The following is a 24,350-nucleotide window of genomic DNA, read 5'->3' on the forward strand; positions in this document are numbered from 1 at the left end:
CCAACACCCATTTCAGCCAGGAGGCAACGTCCCCACCTGCTTGAGACACCTGAAGGCTTTACAGTCAGTCTGCTTGATTTGCCCCTAGGCTTCACATCCAACCCAAAATGGAGAGAGTAAATAAGGTACCTCTACACATGAAGCTTCATGCGTCTCTTCATGGCTGGGCTCCAATTGGTCACCACCGGGAATCCAAACCCAACAAAATAGCGTTCCCTTAAAGCCTGTGTCAAGGTGATTAGTTCTGCTCACTGTGCCGAGTTTCCCCTCAAGAGTGCTTGAGCCCAAATGACTTCGGTTTCTGTTGTGACCGAGGCTCCAGCCTTCCAAGCCCCTTCTATGACTTGACAGCTGCCATTGGATGTCTTTCAGCCTCAGTCAAAGGAACATGGTCAAGTTGGCCTTCCTGAGCTCACCTGGTCAAGCATAGCCTTGTAGTCGTGGAGGGGCTCAAGTGGGTTGTCTTCTAGTATCAGCCAGGTGGGGTTAAGGGCCCTTGTGGGGGCAAAGGTGAGTTGAGGGTGGTAGTGCAACAAACTCTGATATTGAATAATACGACTATTAGTCATCCATCTACCTAGTGCACCGTTTAGGAGGGTCTCTACAAAGTGTGGTCGCCACTCTGAGGGATTGTCCCAAAGTTAACTTATTGGCCTCTCTGACCATAAGGGCAGTGGCCATTATGATACATAAGCAGGAAGGCCATCTGGATGCTACCAGGTCCAATCTTTTAGATAGATAGGCTATTGTCCTTTTTCAGGGTCAAAGATCTTGTGTGAGAGGCCCTTTGGCAACCCTTGGACTTTTTGCCACAAGCAGGGTGAAGGACTCAATAGCAGCGGGCAGAGTCAGAGCAAGGACCTTGACCAGGGCTTGGTGGCTTCAAAGGCCTGCGGTTCCTTCTTAGTCCATTTTAAAGGGCTAGTTCCTGTGGTGGCTTAAACAAAGACCTTGCTAGTTCTGTAAAGGAGGCAATCCAAAGCCTGCAGTAACTGCCATTCCTAGAAGTTCACAGATTTGTTTCTCTGTAATAGGGCTATGGAGAGAAAAAAATCAGATTTATAGTTCACGTATTTTCTGGTGCCTCTGAGTCAAAGTGGGAAAATGTCCTGAAAGCATTTTGCAGCTTTTCAAGGAATAAGCTTCGAGCTTTGTTGGGGCCTTGGAGTACCTCAGTAGTTCTAGACAATTTAATGGGCTTTTTAGTAGCCCCTTTTAGTCCCCCTAACAAATGCCGGTGATAGGCGTCCAAATGAACATTCTTTGCCCCAGAGTTAGGGTCCTAATCAGGATGGATGTCAGGAAGGGCCTCCTCTAACAATTGTTGTCCCTTGGCTTTGGTGCAACTGGCCACTGAAAGGATGGCTCTCTTGGCCTCCACCCTGAGGCAGTCCTGCTCATCAAAAGTGACAAGAGCCAGCAAGAGCTGCTGGCAGTCGTCGCAAGCAGACCTGTGCATGCAGAAAGTGGCATCGAGGAGAGAAATGAGGGCCTGTGGGTGTGCAGAGAAAGGAGGATTTTGATTTTTCCAATTATATATCTGAAGTTGTCAAGGGGACATACACAAAGACAGTGGTTCCATCCCTTCCTGAGGGTAGCTGCCGGAGGAGCAACATGGGAAAAGTTGGGGTTGGGGGAGGAGTCGCACCCTGGAAATCAGCAGCAAGGGAGCCGAGAAGAGAGATGGGGAAGACACCACCACTTCTGTCAAGTGTTTATCTCCCCGTGAGGATGGGGGAAGTTATGTGCCCTTCTGGTGATGAAAGAACAGACCCAGGGGACCTTGGAGAAGACACAGATGAACGAGAAGGAATGTGGGGCCCATGAGGAGCATAGGGAGGTGGCAACATTTCATCCTCATCTGAAGGGGGAAGAACAGAGGCAGAAGGGTGCCAAGAAGACTCTTAGTTCTTGTCTGTTACGACCCTGGAAACCTCTGATATTCTGAAGAGCCAGGACTTTGGCTGATCTAGGTGCATCCTTGAGGCATTTTTGTAAACATTTTGGAGGATTAAGAACCAAATCTAGTCATTGGTCTGTATATGGGAACTGGTCAGGATGGCCAGGCCTGCCAGTTACCACATTCCAGACCTTCTGGACTATGAGGGCTTCCAGAGAGCCCTCAGATGGCCATCCAACATTGAAAGAGGGCCGTTCTACCTCACACAGAATTTGGAGGTGCCCTGGTGTCACAGGCACCCCATAGTCAATGTGAAGCCCTGATGAGAAGTTTTTCAACATGTAGTTCAAAAGGGTCAAAAGACAGGACTGATTAGATCCCATGATAAGGCCAAAAGTTAGAACAACAGGCAGAAATGGGAAGAAACTGGTAGGCAAAAGTCAAATTAGATAGTTGGTGGATCCAGGGGCAGTGAGTTGGGAAAGAAGAAGGTTTTCTCGCTGGGGCAACAATGAAGGAGCAATGTTAGGTGGTCAGGCAAGCATGTAACTACAGTTATCCTCAGAAAACAGACTCTCCTCCATCCCAGTCCCAGATCATCACCACAATCTATGTAGCGGAGCACCTGGGTCCAAAACTGGCATCTCGACAGGTATCCAGTTTATTTGAGACACAAGGCCTCACAATCCACCCAGCTGAAACACCTCTAAGGCTTGACAGTCAATCTGGTTGATTCTCCTCTAGGTTGACATTCAACCCAAAATGGAGAGAACAAACAAGGTACCTCCAAACACACGCAGTTTTCTTAGTCTTCCTTCAAGGCCAGGCTTAAGTCAGTCACCACATAGGATCCAAACGGGACAAAACAGAGAGCTCCCACAACTAGAGGGGAAGGTGCCCCTTTCTGTGTGGTGGGGGGTCCCGATGGGCCGAGAGGCACAGCCTGGACCCCAGAGGATATCTCTCTGGGGCTTCCCAATATTTAGGCACTATTCCAAAATCCCAATCTTTTTGAAGTAAAGACAAAGGATTTATTCTAGCCAGAGCCTAGGGAGCAGAAAGCAGACAGTTCTGAAGCCTAAGACACTGAACGTGGGTTAGGAGGCCAACATTGGTAGGCAAAGAAGACTCTTAGTTCTTCTTAAAAACACAAAGAAGGGGGACAGGAGAGGCTGTGGTGAAGCCCCTGGCCCTGGAACGGGAGTAAGTTTCCTGTTCCTTGTTCCGCATGTGGAGGCGAGTACCACTGAAGCATGAATCAGCCTTGTGGGCTTCCTGTCTATCTGCCCTCATGAGAGCCTGGGACAGATTGTACTTGCTCCTTAGTTGGCCCAGCTGGGCCTTGCATGACCGACCTGCAAAACCTGACCTAGTTTGCTTAAGGCTGCTCGAGACCGCTTCCTGTAGAGCAGAGTATGTGTGTGTGTGTGTGTGTGTGTGTGCTTAACCCTGAGTGTGGGAGGATATATATAAGGGGGGTAGAAAAAATAAAATCTCTCTCTCTCCTGGATGAAGAACCTTGGTGTCCTGTGTCTTTTAACCTCGCCGTCCCTCGCCGGACTCGGCTCCTTTGGCCGGACGCAGCAAGAGGCAAGTACAATTATAACACACATTTCATAAAGTGTCACCAAGTTCTCAGAATTGGCACCTCCCGTACCCACTCAGGAAGTAAGCTAGCACCAGCTCCATAGTGTCAGGGTGCAAGTGGGTGGGGGTGTCAGCTTCTATGCAAGTGGACTCTTACAGGAGGGGGAGCCAATTTTGCGCAGGGTGAGATGTCTGAGCAGAATAAGGTCAGCCTGACCTAACTTCCAAATTAGCCCATACAACATTAAGAGCTGAGAATATGATGCAGACTCTGGGAAGATTATCTCAGGTATGAGTTGATCTCCATTATCAAAAGTGATATAAAGCAGGTTGAGTTAGCACACGCCTGTAATCCCAACAGTTTAAGAGGCTGAGGCAGGAGGATTGCAAGTTCAAAGCCAGCCTCAGCAATGTAGCAAGGCCCTGTCTCTAAATAAACTATAAAAAAGGGATGGGAATGTGGCTCAATGGTTAAACGCCCCTGGGTTCAATCCCTAGTACAAAAAAATAAAAATTAAATTAAAAAATAAATAAAGGGAAAGGAAAAATTAATTTGATTATAGTTTAGCCAAAACTGGGAAGACAGCTAAACTCCCTTCCCCCTTTCACAGAAACTTTATGATTAATAGAAACAAAAATCAGGAAATATGGCAGAGCCAGGTTAGGCCAGCCAGAGATCAGTTGTAATTCTGGTTTTATTGGCTCCTATCTGGGGCTTTTTGGTTTCCATCATCCACCTAAGGAAGCCAGCATTTCATGGTTGCCAGATTTCACTTTGGCCTCCTTAGTTTCTGTTTCCTAGGAAAATGAAACCTAGCTCCTTGGCCGCCCAAGCACTGGGCGTGCCCTGCAGCCAGTTGGCGGGGGCTTCATCAGTGTTGGGGCTGGACAAAGAACACATGCTCTAGATAAATACCAGGGTCCATTCCACACTCTGAGGACTTCCCTTCACCAGGTAAGGCAGGGAGGGTGGAAGGGACTGCCTCTTGCTGTGGCCCCCAACCTCAGGTGGGCAGTGCCCAGTGTGCACCCACTCTCCCACAGATCCTTTCTTTCATCCGGGTAGCTGTGATTGGAATAGAGGAAGGGGATCAGAGGGAGGGAAGAGAGAAGGGAAAACGAGGGAATGAAATTACCCAATTATGCTCTGTGCATGTATGAATATATCCCACAAATCCCACCATTATGTAGGTCACAGTATCAACTTAAAATGAGAAAAAAATAAGGCATCAGATTTTTTAAAAAGTTAGGTATTGGGAGAGAAGGGACTTGAGCCCCCACCTGCCCCTGACTTCTCTCAAGCCTCCAGGGTGGGTGGAGGTGAAGTGGGCTCAGGGGAGAGGTAAGTGTCTGGAGGGAAAGCATCAGTCACGATGTGCCTGTGAACTAGAAGTACCTGCCCCTGGCTGGCTCTTGCTTTGCCAAGGCCTGGGGCATATAGCATACCCTCTCTGGGCTGCACCCTGTTTTCCCATCCCTAAGATGGGGACAGAAGCCCAAGTTTCTCATGTTAGTGAGATCACAGAGCAGCAGGCACCCACAGTACCTTGGCTGCTGTTCATACCTTAACAGTGTGACTAGTTCTGATTTCCCAATTTTGGTGCTTTTAAAATTGCTCCATGGAGATTTAAAGGAATCCCAGAAGTGGCTAAGTGGGTGCTGGGCTTTTCTCGAGGAAGAAAACAGCTGCTGGAGGAAAGACAATACCCTGCGGCTCTCCCCTAGCCCCTACCATGGGTCTTTTGGTAACCTTGATGCCCACATTCCTCCTTCCCTCACCCAAGCCCCCTTCCAGGTCCACTGTCCCCACCAGCTCACAGCAGACCTCTCTACCCATCCCAGAGCCCCTCAGATTTTTCAGGACAGTAGGCTGGAAGCCAGTTCTGGGGGTTCCATTTCTCCACCAAAGTTCTACCCTTTGGTAGGTTTGGTCCAATAGAAGCTTTCTGCTCGGCAGCATGGCCCTTACGTCTGCAAGCATGCTGGCCTCCTCCCTGGCCACCCAGTTAACATCAGCAGTGACCATGGCTGAAGCTGGCGGGGCAGCCTGTGGCACCCTCCTGGCTGGCCTTTCGTCACAAGGTAAGTATTCTTGGAAGGGGCAGGTGCTGGGGGACGAGAGGACCGCTAAGGAGGATGCAGAGTCCTGCCCTTGAGTGTCCTTGTCCTCCCAGCACATCTATATGTCCCCCCTGGCATCCTCTCAGAGAAGGGCCTGAGGGAGGCAAGACCCTGGCTATAGGCCTAGGGGTCCAGTTCCCCAAGGGCTAGACCTAGGCGCTTCCTGCGTCTCCTTCTCTCTCCAGATGTGAGCCTCCTCATGTCCATGTCTACAGCTAGGGGTCGTGGGAATCTCTAGCTAGGTCCCCCTCCCTAAGTTTCCTTTGTCAAGGAGCCCCCTCTGGCGAGCCTTCCCTAGTAGTTTGTCCTACTGGATCTGATTTTGAGCATTGATCATAACAAACTTCTTCACTTCAGGCCCTCTTTCTTCGTGTGTGTGTGTGCGCGCGCACGCGTGTGTGTGTGTTAGTGGAGATTGAATCTAGGGCTCCTCTTTGGTTTATTTATTTATTCCCATCATTTATGTTTCTTTTCAACTCCATTTACCTCCCCCAAAGTCAACCTTTCTCACATGTTTAATGTGTGCCTCCCTACCCATCTCAGCCTGTGTGTGTGTGTGTGTGTGAGTTTTCATGTTGCAGAAGAGACCTGCCCATGGAGCCAGAGTGGCCATTGTCTTGTGATTCCTCAGGAAGAATTTGAAACCGGATGCACAAAGAACAGACAGCAGTGTATTAGAAATGTGCGGGATTGTGGGCAGTGCAGTGCTATGTAGGCCAACTCTGGAGAGACAGGTGGCTCTTCCAGAGTCTAGGGTCTTAGGATTTATCCTTTAGTCCTTGCCCTGTTCTCTCAAGGACCCTGTCAGTGCTTTATTACCCCTCATTAACGTGCAGCAAATTTTCTCTGTGAAGGTTGCAATGACCTAGTCCCAGGGGTGGGTGCTGTTGGATGCTGACACAGTAGTTCCCTTAAGGAGTTATAATTGACTCTGGCTGGGAGGTTTTACATGCCAATTTCCATTTTTCCAGATGTCTGTTTAGATAAGGTAATCCCCAGTCCTGTCACCTATGCACTCTCTTTGATGTGTGTGTGATGTCCTCCCTGTAAGCTCCCTGCTTCACTGTCCCTCCCCAACCTCGTTTGTGCCAAGTGGCCAGCCAGGAGTCCACATGGGCTGTTGCAGACTAGTGGTGGTTTTCATTAACGTGTGTGAGTTACACACAGGACAGTGTGTTGTGTATGTCGTGCTACTGGATTATTTTTTTCTTATGAGAACTCTTCCTTGAGATCCATCAGTGTCCTTAGGGGAGCTTCTGTCTGTTGCCAAGGGTTTCTCTGGGGTGCCTCCACTGCCTGTGACCTTTCTGTCTCCCTGGGTGGACACCCAGGGCTTCTTCCAACTCCACCAGCACAAACAGCATGGATGGGTGGGGGTGGAGCCTCTGATACCTTCCCTGACCTCTGACCCCCTGCTCTTCCCCAGGGGCCATGCTGGTATCCCAGGCTTCCCTGGCCCCTGTGGCATCTACTGTTGGCTCCTTCCTGTCGGGGTTCTCTGCTGTCACCTCGGCTGCTGCTCCAATTGGAGGTAACTGGCTCTGAGTAACAGATACCACTGGTTGGGCTCCCAGTTCTGCGTGGCGAAGGTCAGGGCCTGGAGCACACCGGCGTTCCTTTCGCCATCAGAAATGCAGTCGAATCCTCAGCTCATGGTGAAGAGATTCATAAGATTAAAATAACAAGATTGGTTAAATTTTATTAGTGTTTTTACATTTAGTTGCTAAGTCTAGCACTTGACATTTGCCAATTCATTTAATTCTTCTAACCACCTCAGAGAAGTTAATATTGTGCCTTATTTACCAAGGGACAACCATGGGCATTTGGTCCCACAATTATGCACAAAGACTGAGTCCTGAAACTGACAATGTGTTGATGGGGGTGGGGGCTGGGGAGCCTGCAAGCTGCAACTGCTTTGTTCTTGCCCAGCTCATGGGGCAGTGTGAGCTTAGATCTTAACTATGGCAGAACGTATTGAAAACAACCAACTGGCTTGCTAGTACTAAGAAAACATATTTCCCAGTGACAAAACAGGATGTTCTCATAAAATGCCAGGAAACATACTCCTAAAAGACTTATTTTTCTCCTTAATCAGGGTCATTATTAGTCTAGCATGAGGAGTTATGCTGTCCTTGGCTTTGGCTAATACACAGGAACTCCGCGTTAGGATTCTTCAGGGTTGCACTCTTCATGACTTCAGGAGACTGGGCCCCAACACTGGATGGACATTCGGGGCTTCTTCCAACTCCACCAGCACAAACAGCATGGATGGGGGATAGAGCTTCTGATACCTTCCCTGACCTCTGACCCTCTTCTCTTCCCCAGGGGCCACGATGATATCCAAGGCTGTCCTGGCCCCTGTGGCCTCTGCCGTTGGACCTCTGCTGGGGGCACTGAATGTGGGCTCTGTGGCTGCTGCCCCAATTGGAGGTAACTGGCTGAGTAACAGATGCTACTTGTTGGGCTCCCAGTGCAGCGCAGAGAGGGTGATGAGAAGGTCAGGGCCTGGAGCACACCAGCATTCCTTTCTGCGTCAGAAATGCAGACAGATTGTCAGCTCATGGTGAAGGGATTCCTAAGACTTAAATAACAAGATCAGTTAAATTAATTATTAAGTTTTTTTTGGCTTAGCACTTGATATTTGTCAATTCATTTAATTCTACTAACAGCCCCAGAGAAGTTAATACTGTGCCTTATTTACCAAGGAACATTTACCATTGTCCCTGTGCCCTGGGCAGGGAGGAGGGGTGGGAGGATGTTTTCAGAGCTTGGGACAGGAAGTAGAACAAAAGTTTGGAGATATTCCAACAGCAGAGGGTGGGGTGGGGTTTGGGAGGAACCCTCAGGCAGGCCAGGTTCCGCACACACCAGGGGAAAGGCCAGCCACCCACACCCGTGACCTCTGGTTGAGACCAGCAGGCAGGCCATGAGATGGACAGCCTTCCATGTAAGGAGCCCAGTGTGCCAAGCTGCCTGCTGGCTGGGCGTCACCTTCCCTGCCTGCCAATAAGTTGAGCAGCAAATGCCTTTCAACCTGGTTCCTGGGTCCAGAGGATGCCCCTGATCACTCAGGGCTTGACCTTCACATGCCTGTTGCCCAAACCAGGGAGAACCAGGACCCTAAACCCCTGTTCCCAGATCCTCTTGACCAGGGTGGGTAAACACATTCAGGACAGGTCCTTGATCTCTGAACTAAGACTCCCCAGCAATCACACCTTCTGCAAAGTCCTGCTTCTCTGAGAAAAGCAGGGAGGGGCAGGCAGGGGCCATTCCTTCCTGGGCAGCAGCTCCCTACAGTGGGTCTTTGGCAGGAAGAGGGAGGCACGACGTGTGAGCCTCACAGCATGTTCTTTCCCTTCTAGTCAAGGCTGCTGCAGTCATGACTGGTGGAGGTAAGCCTGCAGGAAGGGGGTTCCAGCCCCGCTTCCCCCAAACCCAGGGTGCAGTCAGAGATGCCAGGGCTCCTCAGGAGGGCCTGAGGCCTGGGCAACCCATAGCAGTCCCCTCTGGGAGTGCAGCCCCCTGTCCTGGTGGCCCCCAGTCCTTCCCCCACGTTCCCTGCCTCACTGCCCTGGGCTCATCACTGCTATCCTTGCCTGTGGTCTCTCCCAAGCTCAGAGCCCAGTTACAGACTCTGTGAGGCCTCGGGATGGGCCCAGGGAGCAGGGAGTCCTTCCCCTGGATCCACCCCCATGCAGCTCCTCTCCCCTACAGTCCTGACCGTGGGTGCCGTACCCGTGGTTCTGGGTGCCATTGGCTTCACTGGGACAGGAATCGCTGCCTCCTCACTGGCGGCCAAGATGATGTCCATAGCTGCCATTGCCAACGGGGGCGGAGTCTCCGCGGGCAGCCTGGTGGCTACTCTGCAGTCAGTGGGTAGGTGTTCGGCAGGGCTTGCTGGGGAGGGGATGGAGGAACACAGGAGCCACCAAGGACCCAGCCCAGATCTCACCCGTGGCCCTCGGCCGCAATCCTGCCTCACCCTCCTCTTCTCTCTCGGGTTTCTCTGAGGGTGGGGGGTGGGGGGAGCCCTGGCTAGAGCTGCTGGCTTAGGGCCAGGTCACTTGGAGCATCTCCTCCCACTTGGGGCTCAGCCTTCCTCTACGCGGAGCAAGGCAGTTCCCGCGGATCCACCACTGGAGTCCCTCCTGGGCCACTGCTGGCAGCGCCTCTCCCCTAGACCAAGATGCTGGGGTTCAGGAAACAGAGGGTCTGCTGTGGGGTGCCCCGCCTCGGGCCCTCATGAGGAGCATCCCTGGCCCTGCACTTTTGTCCTTCAGAGCTGCCTTGGCCCTCCCCCCTCTGCTCACCCTCTGCTTTTTCCCAGGAGCGGCTGGACTGTCCTTGTCGTCCAAAATGGCCCTGGGCTCTGCTGGGTCTGCCATTATGGCCCGCATAGTGGGTTTGTAATAGTTCCTGCTACTCCCATAGAGAAGAGGACCCCAGGAAGAGGTGGTACTGCCCCTCAGCCTGACCCGGGAGGGGCCAGTCCTGGAGGGTCAGCACCAAGGACATACATTTCTTGAGAATAAAGCTTGTTGTTGCAACCCACCCGAGCCTCGCCTCCTGCTTCCAAGATGGGTGGGAAGGGCCAGGCAGGGGCTCTCTCCCACCATGTGTGGGTGTGTGCTGAGCAGGAATGAAGTAAGTGTGAAGACAGGAGCTGTCCCCTGCCCTGCTACTGACAGTGTGTGTCACTCTGGGCGGTCACTCCTCCTGTGCCTCAGTTTGTCCTTCTCTAAATGGGGAGTTGAACCAAACGACCTCCCACATCCCAGCCTGGGTGGGTGTTTGGCTCGGGTTCTGCCAGGAGCCACTTCCCTCAAAGCCAGATCCTACTGTCCTTGCACTTGCCACCTCCTTGGTGTCTGGTGGCCATTTCCCTAGTAGCCTGGGCTGTTTTCCTTTTCCACACTCTTCCACCATGATGTTCTGCCTTACCTGAAGCCCCAAGGAACGGGGCTGGCCATCTATGGGCTGAGACTTCTGAAACTATGAGCCCTAAATAAACTTCTCCTCCTCTAAAATTGTTCTTGTCAGGTCTTTTGGGCATGGGGGTGGAAAAATCTGACTAGAACAGACATGCTCAGAGGGGGACAGAATCAACTCTCTGGGTGTGCAGCTTCAGGGAGTGGAAGGCTAGCTTTGCCCTGTGTCCTCTCCCTTGGGCTCTGTTGCGGGGGCAGTGAGCCTTCTACACCCAGGAGAGGACAGCAGCACGTCAAGGGAGGTCCACAGCAGGGCCACGGGGGTCTGGTCTCCAGGAGATAGATCACTACCCCGCTCCCAGACTTTGGAGGATGTGGTAGCAGAGAAAGCAACTTCTCTTGTGCAATCCAGCAGGGTGTCTCTCAGTGCAAACAAACACATCCTGAAGAACACCAAGGAACCTTCTGACTCCGAGCAATAAGAGAATGAACCCAACAAAAAAAATGGTTGCTTTGACCTTTCCTCCCTCTCAAAAGAGCACTAAAATACCTGTCAGGGATTAAAGAAGCCATGGCCTATAAGGAGAAAGAGAAGGAAAGAGGAGATGACAGTAACAAAATTTTAGGAGCCAGAAATGACCTGGACAAGGGGTCCTACTTAGCAGCACCATGAAAGCAGAATCTTAGTTGTTGGTAAAGACAGGAGAACTCGCCCCACAGGACCCCGCGCAGCTCAGCCACCGGAGTGGCCCAGGCCTCTGGAGTTCAGCACAAAGGTAGGCTGACAGCAAGAGGGCTGGTGGCCAGGCTGTTTAAGAAGCAGTCAGACCCCAAGGGTTCCTCCCCACAGATCACTGAGGCTGGTATCTCTGGAGAGGTTGGTCTCTTGACCAGAGAGTACCAGGCACCATGGAGAGCAGGAGCTTCATACTGAAAGGTGAAAGCTTCCAAATAAGTGTGAAGACCCTCACTCTTCATCAATGCTCCTGGGATGTGGGCAGCAAATTGGACTTTGTCCTGCCAGAAGCAGGACTCGGTCACCCTTGACACGATTTCCAGTCCTCCACCCACCGCATGTTCCTCTCGAGACGGTCCATCCAGGTCCTCCTGGTGACCACCTCCCTACAGGGTGGCTGGACACACCTGCCTGGTCACCCCACTGGCCATCGTCCTTGTGTGACTGCACAGAATTGCCACAGGGACCAACTCTCCGTCAGTGGGACCTCCCAGAACTCTCGCCTGCTCGTTCTAGCCCCCCCAGCTAGGACTCCCAGGGGAAACCTGCTTGGCAATGCCCTGGTCCCCAAAAAAGACACTGGCCCAAGGGGCTTTTGCCTCTTCCTCCCACCTACCAGCTGAGCGTACGGGTGCCAGGTGGCTCCCTGGTCCCATGGCCCTGTGAGGCAGGCTGCCCTCTCCATCTGGACCTGTGAGCAACCGGCTGCTTCTGTCACTTGTGGGCTGTGTCGAGCTGCCTCCTCCGTCTCACACCCGACCTCACCCCCAAGTCTAACTCTCCTCCTGCCAGGGCTCTGCGGCAGAGGGGCCATCTTGGAGTAAGTGACATAGTCAGACAGGAGCCACAAGGACATGTGCCAGCATGAACAAGTCTCCTGTAAAGGGGACACCTGGTCATGGTTTGCATACTTAGACATTAAATAGCTGTCCCCTTGGATAAAGAAGTATCCCATGAGCTGGGCATGATGGCACATGCCTGTAATCCCAGTGCTTCCAGAGGCAGGAGGATGATGAGTTCAATGCCAGCCTCAGCAACTTAGCAAGGCCCTGTCTCTAAATACAATATTAGAAAAAGTGGCTCAGTGGTTAAGCATCCCTGGGTTCAATCCCCAGTACCAAAAAAGAAGTACCCCATGAAAAGTTCATAGTGAACACCACTGACCAACCCCTGGAGTTCCATCAGGGAAGGTCTAGAGTTTACGGCCACTCTCCAGAGAGTGAGAGCTCAAGACCTAATTAAAAGAGGCAGGACAACAATAGGAACAACAGCAGGGGCAGGCCTGCGAGGACTCTCCCAGGGAATCTCACCGGCTCTGGAAAACCAAGGCTCCCATGCTTACACCCAGTAAGGGGGTGGCCCTGTGACGGCTCAGACAGATCACAGAGCTGTCCCTGGACTGACAGAGCATCCTGTGGCAGAGCCTGATATCAACATTCCAGGAGGTTCCACAGAAAGGGAAGCAGTTGTGAGCCCCACCCCTCTGAAGCCCTCAGGGTCCCAACAGCAGACATTGCCTCTGCTGCTGTTGGAGCTGGCATCTTGCCATAGGCTGAAAATGATCTACTTGTGGGTGGATCCTCCTTGAAGAAAAGAAGGCCAGTAACATACCACGCCTGGAAATGCTCCTTTCTGTCCCAAGAACCCAGACAAGTTAAGGGAACAAGAAGAGCAGTCCTGGACGGGAATGTCTAGATAAATCTGTATCTTGAAGGACAGAGAGTCCTTTTGTCACATATATTGCAACAGGGCAAACCTCTCTGAGAACTGCTTTTTTGCATACATGCCAGGACAGCTGCTCTTCTGAATGCTGGTCCGAAGAGGATTTCAGGAACAGTTCAATATTGTGCTCAGTCCCATGCGATTGTGGGAGGCCCTGAGCAGTGGGAGGGATCTGTCTTAGACTGAGACCTGGGGACAAAGATTTGAGTGCAAGTTGTTTATTTGGGACGTGACCCCAGGAAGCACCAATTGGGGGAAAATGGAAGTGAGACAGGGACAGGAAGGTAGCCACAGAACGTCCACTAGTGGATGAGTGTGTACCGTGGGCAGCTGGGGTCCCATCCAAGGGGAGTTTATCCTCTAGCTCCCATCCATCATTGGTCCAGGGATATTCTTGAGGGGCCAACACCCCGACACTTGCAGCCTGCCTTGGGGCCTGCAGGGAGGGCCCTGGGGCAAGGAGTCAAGAGGGCTGGGTATAGAGAGCAGCAGCAGGACCGGAAGCACGTGGGCGCAGAAGTCGGTCAGGATGGAGGTCATCCAGTCTAGACCCACATCCCTCCAAGACCTGCATATCCCAGGCTGCCTGGATGTCCCCCTTCACTGACAGTCTTGTAGGTATTTGCCACCCACCATGTTGCCATGGAAACATCTAATTACTTATTTTCTCCTACACTCCCTCCTAGCAGCTGGGACCTGGTTCCCTGGCACACCTCACTCTCTGCCAGACTTCCATGTACCTTTAGATGACCACCCATTTGTCCTTCCTCCAGGAAGTCCCTCCAGCTGTCCCCCACAGGAAGAGATCCCTGTCTTCTCTGGACTCCCTGCTGTGACCAAAAACCATCTGTTATGTTTGGGAGACAAGGTGTCCCTCAATAGCTCATGTAATAGACAATAATGATTAGATTAGAAGAGCTGTGACCTAATCAGTGAATTAAGCCATTGGATGATTTAATCATTGGAATGAATTCCTGGATGCTAACTGTAGGCAGACAGGGCATGGCTGGAGGATGTACGTCACTGGGGGCGTGCCCTTGGGGAAATATGCGTTGTCCCTGGCTCATTGTGCTCCCACACTCTCTCTCTGCTTTCTGACCACCATTAGCAGAGCAGCACCTCTCCCATGCCCTTCCACCGTGGTGTTCTGCTTCATCTTGAGCCCAGAGCAATGGAGTCACCCGACCATACACTGCATCTCTGAAACCATAAACCTGAAACAAATGTTTCCTCTAAGTTGTTGCTGAAGGTATTTTGGTCATAATGACAAAAACCTGACTAACAGGCCATCACTACACTGAACAGGTGTCCTGTATCACACTCATTCATGTGAGTGCCAGTTCCTCCTGATATCAGACTCCTTGGGTCAGTATGGACCCCTCCTGTCCACTGCAGTATCTCTTGCGTGGACAATGACTGCAAGGTCTGGGTGAGGGCATGGTCAGGGTCCCAGAGTGCCATGCGTGAATTACAGTCTCCTTTTCTAGTTTCGGGATACTGAGGTTTCTGTTTTTGATTCAGTCTCCCTCGCCTGAGGTACCAGTGCCCAACTTTAACACTCAGCACACTGTATTTCCCCAGCAGTTTGCTTGTTGACCTCTGGACCAGGACTGAGGACAGGCGAGAAAAAGAGACTGTCTTGCTCTTCCTGGGTGTCTAGTGCCTTTCATGAGGAAGGGCTGAGGGCACTGGGGTCAGTGGTTCATCGTGTGTTCCAGCTATTATGGTCTGGATCTGAAATATTCCGCCAGAGGCATATGTATTGAAGGCTTGGTCCCCAGTGCCGCAAAGTTCAATGTTCTGGAGGAGTGACCGGATCAGGAGGGTTCTCATCTCATCAGTGGATTCATCCATTGATGGATTCCTAATTTGATGGCATATTAATGGGAGGTGGTGGAAACTCTAGGAGGCGGGGTGTCATTGAAGGGAATGTGCCATCAGAGGGTGTGCACTGGGGGGCTATGTTATATCCCATCCCCTTACCCTCTCACTCTCTCCACTTCCTGGCTGCCAGGGGAGCAGCTTTCCTCCACCACAGCCTCCCTGCCATGATGATTCTGCCTTGGAGCCAACCACGGAATAAATACCACCGAAACCCTGAGCCCAAATCATTCTTTCCTCCTCTGTTTCCATCAGTTGTTTTGTCTCAGAAGCACAAAACTGACTGGCCCACTACACATCATCTCTGCCTGCCAACAGGAATGTCTGTCCCCCCACACTGAATAAGGGGTAAACTTAGGCCCACAGAAGTCCCTCAAACAGCTCTGGACCATTCAGTTCATCCCTTGCAAGGCTGGGACCAACCAAAGTCTTCCATCTGTTGACACTGTGCTGGAGCAACCTGCCCCCTCCCTTTGCCCTCTGTGACAAAGCTGGCTAGGAGAATCAGGGGGACTTGACACCCCCAGCTCACAGCTCCCCAGACAGAGCCACGAGGAACAGAGATGGGCAACACATTAGCAATGGATCTTTATTTCTCAGCATCCTCTGATCTGAGTGGGGGTTTTGGAGGTTCAACTTGGGGTACATTTTCTCTTGGCTGGTCCTCTTCAGCATTGGGTTCATCTGGGGGGGAAGTGGTAGTCTTTTTTGAACCTCCCAACCAGGCTCCAAAAGCAGACCCAACAGAGCCCAGGAGGATGTTAGATGAGGTGGAGAGCCCAGCTGCCCCTGGGGAGAGACAGAGGGTGAGCACAGGGTAATGGCCAAGCCTGAGGTCCAGAGAGCCCCTGGATCCCTCCTCTACTTCCTGAGTCACCCAGGGCTCTGCTTTGACAGAGAACTCTGGAGGTAGCTGAGAGACGACAGGATGAATCCATGGGAACTGAGAGACAGAGGAGAGGGGTCACCATCCACACACAGACCAGAAAGCTGAAGATTCACCACTTTACACAGGCCACCAAGTCCCAGAGAAGGGAGGATACCACCCAAGGCCACCCAGGGGTCAGATTTGGGGAGGGCTGAACCCAGAGCCTAGGCAACCTAGGTACAACCTCTTGTATCTTGGGCCAAACTTCCGTTTTTCTCCCTACCGAGCACCTCTACACTTCCACCGGAATGTCACTCAGAAGGAACCCGAGGTGGGGACAGTGAGGACAGAAGAACTGCAGGGAGCCAGAAGAGGCAAGAGAGGAGCCCGGGGAGAGGACCCCCCCCTGGGGCAAGGCTTCTGGTGTGGAACCTCACCTGGCTTTAGTCCTTACCCACTGACTGCAGTGTCGCCACCAGGCTGCCCGCCGAGACTCCACCCCCATTGGCGATGGCTGCAGCCGACATCATCTTGGCAGCTAGAGAAGAGGCTGCGATTCCTGCCCCGGTGAAGCCCATTACGTTGAGCAACACGGGCACAGAGCCCACGGCCAGCGCTGTGCGGGAGAGGCGCAGGGTCGGGTGGGGCCGGGAGAGGGACCCCTTAGGAATTCCTCACAGTTTCTGGGGACGGTCTGCTCTGGGCATTTGGGAGAGGACGGCTTGGAGGGGGACCCAAGGTAAAGGAGTTGGAGTAGCGTGGGGCCAAGAGGGGGCGACGAGGTCGCAGGAGGATCAGGAGTAGCCTGGTCTTGTCTTAACCTGCTGTGTGACGCTGCTATGTCGCTGTCCTTCACTGTGTGCCATCACCACTGTAGATTTTAGCAGCAATCGTCCTCACCTTCCCCATGTCCCCATGTGCCCATGATTGGTAAGGACTAAAGGAGACCCTGGGTAACTTTTCCCCCTGGAGTACTGCAAGTGCGCCCTCCTGGCCCCGCGCTTCGCCTAGGAAGCTCCAGGAATGGCCGGTGGGCGGCTGGGAGCCCCCTGAACCCTGCCGCGCCGCGTCTCCAGTCTCCCAGCTGCGCGGGGTCAGGAAACAAACCTCCTCCGATTGCAGCTGCAGCCGCCTGTTCTAAAGAGAGGGGCGGGAGAGCGAGTTAGCCAGGTGATTGACAAGCGAGGCAACCCGGCGGCTCCCCGGGCTTCCAGGGCCAGGGTCGGGGTGGGGCCTGTCCTTGGCCCAGGGAGACTCACTCAGCATGACGAGGCCGTCCCGGTCCCAGCTCCGCTCAGGAAATGACAAGGCTCTTGGAGGGTTGCTTCCTCGGGAACCAATCGGGACAAGGCCCGCCCTCGCAGCCCGGCACCCTGAGCTAAGCGCTGGACCCCGCGCTCCGCCCACCTGCTCGCCCGCCCCTGGCCCGCCGCCTCGCCCGCTGCAGGTGCATCCTACCGGGCGGGGGTGGGGGGCTGGGGGTGGGGTGGGGGGTTGGTCCGTGCTCAGGATCTACCAAAGAGAAAAGAACTCCCAAGCCCCGAAAACTGTAGCAGGTGGCGCTGCTTCCCAGTTTAACCTCCCTCCTCCCCGTATCGGAATCAGTATTCGCTGCAAAAACCAAACAAAATAAAATCGAAAACTTTAAAAAGACAAACAAAATAACTTGCAAATTGCTCTTGTATCTAATTGGTCATTTAGATTTTCTCAGGCTGCTTAGTATTTTTCCACAAGATATTTGAAAGTCAAGTTCATTGGGGTCTAATTTGCACAAAATAAACGTCATCCCTTTAAGCACACCTCTGTGACTTTGGACAACGTCGTACAGTGCTGGAACCACCAGCTGGTACATAGACTATTTTATTTATCCATCACCCCCTTCTTGCGTGCTCTTTGGTATCATCCCCAACCCCCACTGACCTGTGTGCAGTCTCTCACATTTGCCTTCTCAGAACTCAACATGATATTCAATTGTCATCAAATATTCTGTCCTGAGGATTTTCTACAGTTCAACGCATTGTCCTCCCTTCCAAAAGGTCCAAATTCCTCCTAATTTTGCTCTTACAAGTTATCTTGCTAACATAATGAGGCACCAATATTTTCTGATAATATATCCCCAGAGGTAGAACTGCTGGGTCAGAAAAGGTATTTCAAGCCCGGCGGGGTAGCCCACGCCTGTAATCCCAGTGGCTTGAGGGGCTGAGGCAGGAAGATGCAAAGTTCAAAGCCAGCCTCAGCAATTTAGGCCCTAAGCAACTCAGTGAGATCCTGCCTCAAAATAAAACATAACAAAAAGAGGCTGAGGATGTGGCTCAGTTGTTAAGCGCCCTGGGTTCAATCCCTGGTCAAAAGAAAAAAAAAAAAAAGTACTTAATACCAATAAATTGCTCTCCAAAATCAGTGTATTAGTTTACATTCTCTAAGAAGTATTTGAGCAGATCTATATTTTTCTTTGTGTGTGTGTGTGTCTTCATACATGTATTTTGGATAATACTGTCCATCACATCCCACCATCATTGCTAACCCTGCCCTCTCCCTTTCCCTCCCACCCCTCTGCCCTATCTAGAGTTTGTCTATTTCTCCCATGCTCCCCCTCCCTACCCCACTATGAATCAACCACCTTATATCAGAGAAAACATTTGGCATTTGGTTTTTTGGGATTGGCTAACTTCACTTAGCATCATCGTCTCTAACTCCCGCCATTTACCTGCAAATGCCATGATTTTATTCTCTTTTATTGCTGAGTAATATTCCATTGTGTATATATGCTACCTTTTTTAATCCATTCATCTACTGAAGGGCATCTAGGTTGGTTCCACAGTTCAGCTATTTTGAATTGTGCTTCTATGAACATTAATATGGCTGTGTCCCTGTAGTATGCTGTTTTTAAGTCCTTTGGGTATAGACCAAGGAGAGGGATAACTGAGTCAAATGGTGGTTCCATTCCCAATTTTCCAAGAAATCTCCACACTGCTTTCCATATTGGCTGCACCAATTTGAAGTCCCACCAGCAGTGTATGAGTGTACCTTTTCCCCCCACATCCTCGCCAACACTTATTGTATCTTTCTATCCCTCATCAGCAATGAGCTTTGTCATTTGAAGAAGTCTTTGTTGACTGGGTGAGCTCAAGGATGGAGCATTTGTGGAGCAGGCTCGAGGCCCTGGGTTTCATTCCCAGCACTGGGGGGAAAAGTGATCTTAGTTGTTTTAATAGATTAAAAAATGGTGACCTGTTTTAATTAACATTTCTTTTTTTTACTGTTGAGGGAAGCTAAACCATTAAACCACTTTTAAGTTTTGGGGGCTTATGCAGTCCTTATTTTGTGAATTATCTACTTATATTCTTGGGCTTTTTTTCTATTGAAGTATCTTCCTAATCAATATGTAAGAATTAATCATTACCTGTGTGACATCAGGTGCTGCAGTGAAAGAATCCATTGCTCATATCCACGTAAGATTGAACTGAAGACAATAAAGTATTCGACTGAAAATCCTTGATGCCTTTTTAAAAATTTCAATGATTTGAAAGAAGGGCTTAAGAAATATATCTATGTATTTACAGATTTGCACCCAATTCCCAGGAATCTGACAACTGCTCATACAGACTGAGTGACATGAGTGACACCATGATTGACACTGCTACCAGAAACTTAATTTTCTGAGATGTTGAATAACTGTCAGTAAAGTTCAAACAAACCGAATAACAATTTCTTCCTGGTTTGCAGTATGACTGCATTCCTGAAAATTCCGTCTATATTAGAACCATACAAGGAATAATGCATAGAACATGTAAAACGTGGTCAAGTTCTAGGCTTAGATAATGATGAGGGTTAAGGGACATTTAAAATGTGTATGGGATGACTTTAGTTATGCAGTATTATGAATGTCTTTCAGGGTGTCAGGCGCACCTAGCCCCTGTACACTAAATCCCAGTAGCATCCTTCAGTCACATTGACTTTTCAAAGCACACTGTAAAATTTCCCAAGTATCCCACTAGGGGGCAGAATATCCCCGTTAAAAACTAACATCAGGTAGATATTTTTAAAAACCTAAGAAAAAAAAGAAAAAAAAAGAAAAACCTAAGAAAGTTTATGATTGTTTGCAGAGAAAATAAAGTCACATAAGTAAAAACAATGATATTAGTATTTCTGGCATTAGTTATAAGACTAAACTGTGCATTCTGAGTGCTTGTCTTGTGTATAGGAACTGGTTACATGTGACAGATTATGATTCCAATTACTTCAGAGATATAATCTTGTGATTGTGAAGTTGAAAATATTCTATTTTAAAAATAATTTTGTAAACAAATTTTGTTTAAGAAAATTTAATTTCAAAGTTAAATGTTTATTGTATTTTATTTATAAAATTCATCTAATATCAGTGTTTGATTACTTTCTATAAAATTATTAAGGGAATTTGATAAACCAAATTGTAAAAGTTCTCAGACTTATAGATAAAACATCAATATTATAATTTAAAATAGAAACTTAAGAATTACTAGATTTTTAATTTATTTCAATATATTTATTAATTTAAAAAACCCTAATTGCCACAAATAGCCTTTACTGTTTATAAAAACTTCTTTCAAGAAAACCCCCAAACTCATATTTATACCAGTTACCTTCATCAGCTCTCCTGAGCTAACTGAGCCTTATAAAATTACCTGTAATATATGAACTAAAATCATAAGCTTAAACCAAACTCAGAAAAGTGCTGCACTTAGCTATATGGGGAAATATTATTTGAACACAATAAAATTAAGAACCTTTATTTCAACAAAAGGCATCATAAGAACAAGAACTGAAGCCCTCTACAGAGGGAGAAACTATTTGCCGTACATATAACCAACACAGCACAGAGATCCTGGGTATATAAATTACCTTTACAATGCAACAAAAGGCAAATAATCTAGTATAAAACATACAAGGTTGTGACTCAGCGGTGGAGCGCTCGCCTAGCACGTGTGGGGCCCTGAGCTCGATCCTCAGCACCACATAAAAGTAAATAAACAAAATAAAGGTATTGTGTTCAACTAAAAAAAATATATATTAAAAAAACATGCAGGAGACTTTAGAAGAAATTACAAATGAAGCTATTCAAATAACTAATACAAAAAATAATTAATACATAGGGAGAAAATGCACGATCTTCTTAGGAATCAGGAAATGTAAATTAAAACTATGGTGCAAGGAGTTCTGCTTCTGGCTAAGATGTAGAAGGACACTGAAGACCCTTTTTACTCTTGAAAAATAAGAAATCACCGAATAAGTGAAAAATGTATATTTTTCTCTAAAGCAGGTATTGACAAATATTCTGTAATAGGCCAGGGAGAAAATACTTCAGGTTTTCAGACCACGTTTAGTTTCTGTTGTGTATTCTTCTTCTTATCTTAACAATCTTTAAAACTGTTTTAAGAAAACGTCATTGTTATATTATGATCTGCCAAAAATAGGTCAGATCATGTTGGCAAAAGTAGACATAATCATAAATGGAGACAGTCATCCCAGTATAACTTCAACCTAGAATATAATTCCAAGACCAACATTTCCCTGACTTTAGATTGTGGGCCACAGTTTTCCAACCCCTTCTTTAAAATCACTGAAGAGCTATGAACAAAGAAATCTAAAATAACCAACTCTAAAAGGATAATTCTCTCCTAGACACTGTGTCCAGCATCCAATAAAAATAATTATTTTTATAAGACATACAAAGAAACAGGAGAATGTAACCTGTAATCAAGGAATAAAAATCAGTTAACAAGAATGATTCCACAGATGATCCACATCTTAAAGTTATCAGAAATGTACCTTAAATAATTATGCCTCAAAAATGTACCTTAAATAAATATACTAAAAAATCTAGAAAGAAGTATAAATTTAATGTTAGGAGGAATTAGAAATATCATTAGATTTGTAGCTATAAAAAGGAACTATATGGAAACTGAAAAATATATGAGATTGTAAATTCACTGGAGGGGATTTATAGCATAGCAGACACAATGGGAGAATGTGAACTTGAAGACAGTTTAAAAAAAAAAAAAACCCAAACTGAAGCTTAGAGGAGGAGAGGGGTCACCATCCACACACAGATGGGATATAATGTCTCATTTTTCTGAGTGCACATGTGGTAGAATCATATTGGCCATGCAGTCATATACATACATAAAGTAATAATGTCTTCTGGGTTTTTTATACAAAAATTTGGTAAGATGGAGAAATTTAGTTTCAACATCTATTATTGTCAGGTACCGAAACCTCCCTTAACAATAAGTCCATCAGACCAGAAAAGGTCAANAAATAGGTCAGATCATGTTGGCAAAAGTAGACATAATCATAAATGGAGACAGTCATCCCAGTATAACTTCAACCTAGAATATAATTCCAAGACCAACATTTCCCTGACTTTAGATTGTGGGCCACAGTTTTCCAACCCCTTCTTTAAAATCACTGAAGAGCTATGAACAAAGAAATCTAAAATAACCAACTCTAAAAGGATAATTCTCTCCTAGACACTGTGTCCAGCATCCAATAAAAATAATTATTTTTATAAGACATACAAAGAAACAGGAGAATGTAACCTGTAATCAAGGAATAAAAATCAGTTAACAAGAATGATTCCACAGATGATCCACATCTTAAAGTTATCAGAAATGTACCTTAAATAATTATGCCTCAAAAATGTACCTTAAATAAATATACTAAAAAATCTAGAAAGAAGTATAAATTTAATGTTAGGAGGAATTAGAAATATCATTAGATTTGTAGCTATAAAAAGGAACTATATGGAAACTGAAAAATATATGAGATTGTAAATTCACTGGAGGGGATTTATAGCATAGCAGACACAATGGGAGAATGTGAACTTGAAGACAGTTTAAAAAAAAAAAAAACCCAAACTGAAGCTTAGAGGAGGAGAGAGATAGAGAGAGAGAGAGAGAGAGAGAGAGAGAGAGAGAGAGAGAGAGAGAGAGAATGATCAGAACGTCCAATCACATGTGGAACAGCAATCAAGTGGGCTAAACGTGTAGTAATGACAGTAACTCATTGATCCTGAAAGCAGACTGAACCCCAAAGAGGATAAACACAAGGGAAAATAAGCATATCATAGTCAAACTTGAGACAGCCAGAAATTAAAATAAGAAAAACAACAAAATTAACTGCAAATTTCTTACTAAAAATATAATGGCGGGGGTTGGGGGGCGGGCAAGGTGGGCGCTGGGGTTGTGGCTCAGCGGTAGAGCGCTCTCCTAGCACGTTCGAGGCGCTGGGTTCGATCCTCAGCACCACATAAGTAAATAAATTAATTAATAAAGGTATAAAGAAAATAATGTCACCCAGAAGACAATGGAACAATATGTTAGTCAGCTTTTGGTCACTGAGAGAAAATACTTGAGAAAGACACCTTATAAGGAGGAAAGGTTTATGCTGGTTCACAGCCTCAGAGGGTCCAGTCCTGTCACAAGCCGTCCATGCGTTGCATGAGGGTCACCACCCACGGAAGCCTTGTGGACAGAGACATCTGATGTCTGGGAATAACCAGTGGACATTTCCTCGGGTCAATTGCCCAGGACAGTGTGAATCTCTTTCCCTACTCTGCTGTGGCCCACACAGCATGTGAGATGGGTGTGACCTGCTAAGATGTCAATCAACCTGCTGATGGCAAGACATCACCAAGCAAGACTCCGCCCTTGAAACCTTATCCCTGCCTTTGATGTGCCTCCTTAAATAAACCACTGGAGACATTTTCCTTTCATCCAGTGCCAGAACCCAGGTTCCCTAGATCTATCAGGGACTTGCATTCCGGAAATATATTTCTGAGTATTTATGCTTTCTTATTTGCTAATTATCTGAGATTGTACGTTTTAGGGTAGCTTGGATTCCTGGGCAGAAAGAAGGACCCCTGATTGAGACTCTGGCCCTCATTTCCCCCTGAAACAGCCCATGATCACTTGCCCTGTTGCTGGGAGCCTGTGGACAGGCAGAACCTCATGGTGGGAGCACATGATCTTGTGGCTGCTGAGAAGCAGGGCCGGTGGGGAAGGGGTTGGGGTTTCAGTATCCTCTTTGAGGGCTTGCACCCAGTCACCTAACTTCTATCTACAAAGCCCCACCTTCTAAAGGTTCCACCACCTCCCAGCAGCACCACAGGTTGGTGACCAATCTTTTAGCATATGGGCCTTGGAGGGATGTTATGGATTGGTTGGCATTTCCCCAAATCTCTTGTGTGAGGCAATGCAGGAATGTTCAGAGGTGATAGGAGTCGATTATGAGAGCTGCACCATGTGTCTTCTGGGTTTGTTGTTGTTGTTTTTACACATTTTAAAGTTGGATTGTCTTCTGCAGGCAACCAAATGATTTTCAACCAAAATCTCTCTCTCTGGAAGTGGCATTATTGCATCGTACCGATACCGTGCAGTCCCTTTGAGCAGGTATGCACCGTGGGATCCTCTGGTCCACAGAAGAGGCTCTGTTTCCATCTCCTCAGCTCCTGGAGCATCAGGGAGGTTGGGGGCCACCAGGCTGTCAGGCAGAACTGGAGGGACTCTCAGCCTCTCTGCCTCGGTTTCCCTCCTCTGTGAAATGAGGGTGATATTTGGGTCTTCCTGG

The 24,350-nt window shown here is 48.4% G+C and overlaps 2 protein-coding genes across 7 annotated transcripts; one reads left to right on the forward strand and one right to left on the reverse strand.

Moving 5' to 3' along the window:
* LOC107150163 (interferon alpha-inducible protein 27, mitochondrial-like) lies at positions 1–10,159 on the forward strand. Of its 6 annotated transcripts, none has more exons than XM_048799250.1 (7): positions 93–125; positions 5,413–5,569; positions 7,035–7,139; positions 7,934–8,038; positions 8,971–9,000; positions 9,227–9,484; positions 9,936–10,159. In XM_048799250.1, exons 1-7 carry the CDS (start codon positions 108–110, stop codon positions 10,016–10,018), a joined length of 756 nt encoding a protein of 251 aa, XP_048655207.1. In that variant the 5' UTR covers positions 93–107; the 3' UTR covers positions 10,019–10,159. The 6 variants fall into 6 exon arrangements, with proteins under 6 accessions (XP_048655210.1, XP_048655207.1, XP_048655209.1 ...); XM_048799252.1 differs by having other exon boundaries at positions 9,323–9,484; XM_048799251.1 differs by lacking the exon at positions 93–125 and adding an exon at positions 4,235–4,442.
* Positions 10,160–15,450: 5,291 nt separating this feature from the next.
* On the reverse strand, positions 15,451–17,132 carry LOC107150181 (interferon alpha-inducible protein 27-like protein 2). The gene is made up of 4 exons (XM_015495131.2): positions 17,003–17,132; positions 16,851–16,880; positions 16,198–16,359; positions 15,451–15,664 (listed from the first exon to the last, which is right to left on the reverse strand). Exons 1-4 carry the CDS (start codon positions 17,007–17,009, stop codon positions 15,465–15,467), a joined length of 399 nt encoding a protein of 132 aa, XP_015350617.1. The 5' UTR covers positions 17,010–17,132; the 3' UTR covers positions 15,451–15,464.
* Between the last annotated feature and the right edge of the window lie 7,218 nt (positions 17,133–24,350).

Source organism: Marmota marmota, unplaced genomic scaffold (assembly GCF_001458135.2).
Source record: "Marmota marmota marmota unplaced genomic scaffold, marMar, whole genome shotgun sequence".
NCBI classification, from domain to species: Eukaryota; Metazoa; Chordata; class Mammalia; order Rodentia; family Sciuridae; genus Marmota; species Marmota marmota.

Bases quoted from the DNA above. Each gene is read 5' to 3' on its own strand.
- LOC107150163 (XM_048799250.1), top strand. The intron at 9,001-9,226 runs GTAAGCCTGCAG...TCCCAAGCTCAG, and splicing joins TGCAGTCATGACTGGTGGAG to AGCCCAGTTACAGACTCTGT. The intron at 9,485-9,935 runs GTAGGTGTTCGG...GCTTTTTCCCAG, and splicing joins GGCTACTCTGCAGTCAGTGG to GAGCGGCTGGACTGTCCTTG.
- LOC107150181 (XM_015495131.2), bottom strand. The intron at 16,360-16,850 runs GTTTGTTTCCTG...TCTCCCGCACAG, and splicing joins TGCAGCTGCAATCGGAGGAG to CGCTGGCCGTGGGCTCTGTG. The intron at 15,665-16,197 runs GTAAGGACTAAA...GTCTCTCCCCAG, and splicing joins GGCGACACTGCAGTCAGTGG to GGGCAGCTGGGCTCTCCACC.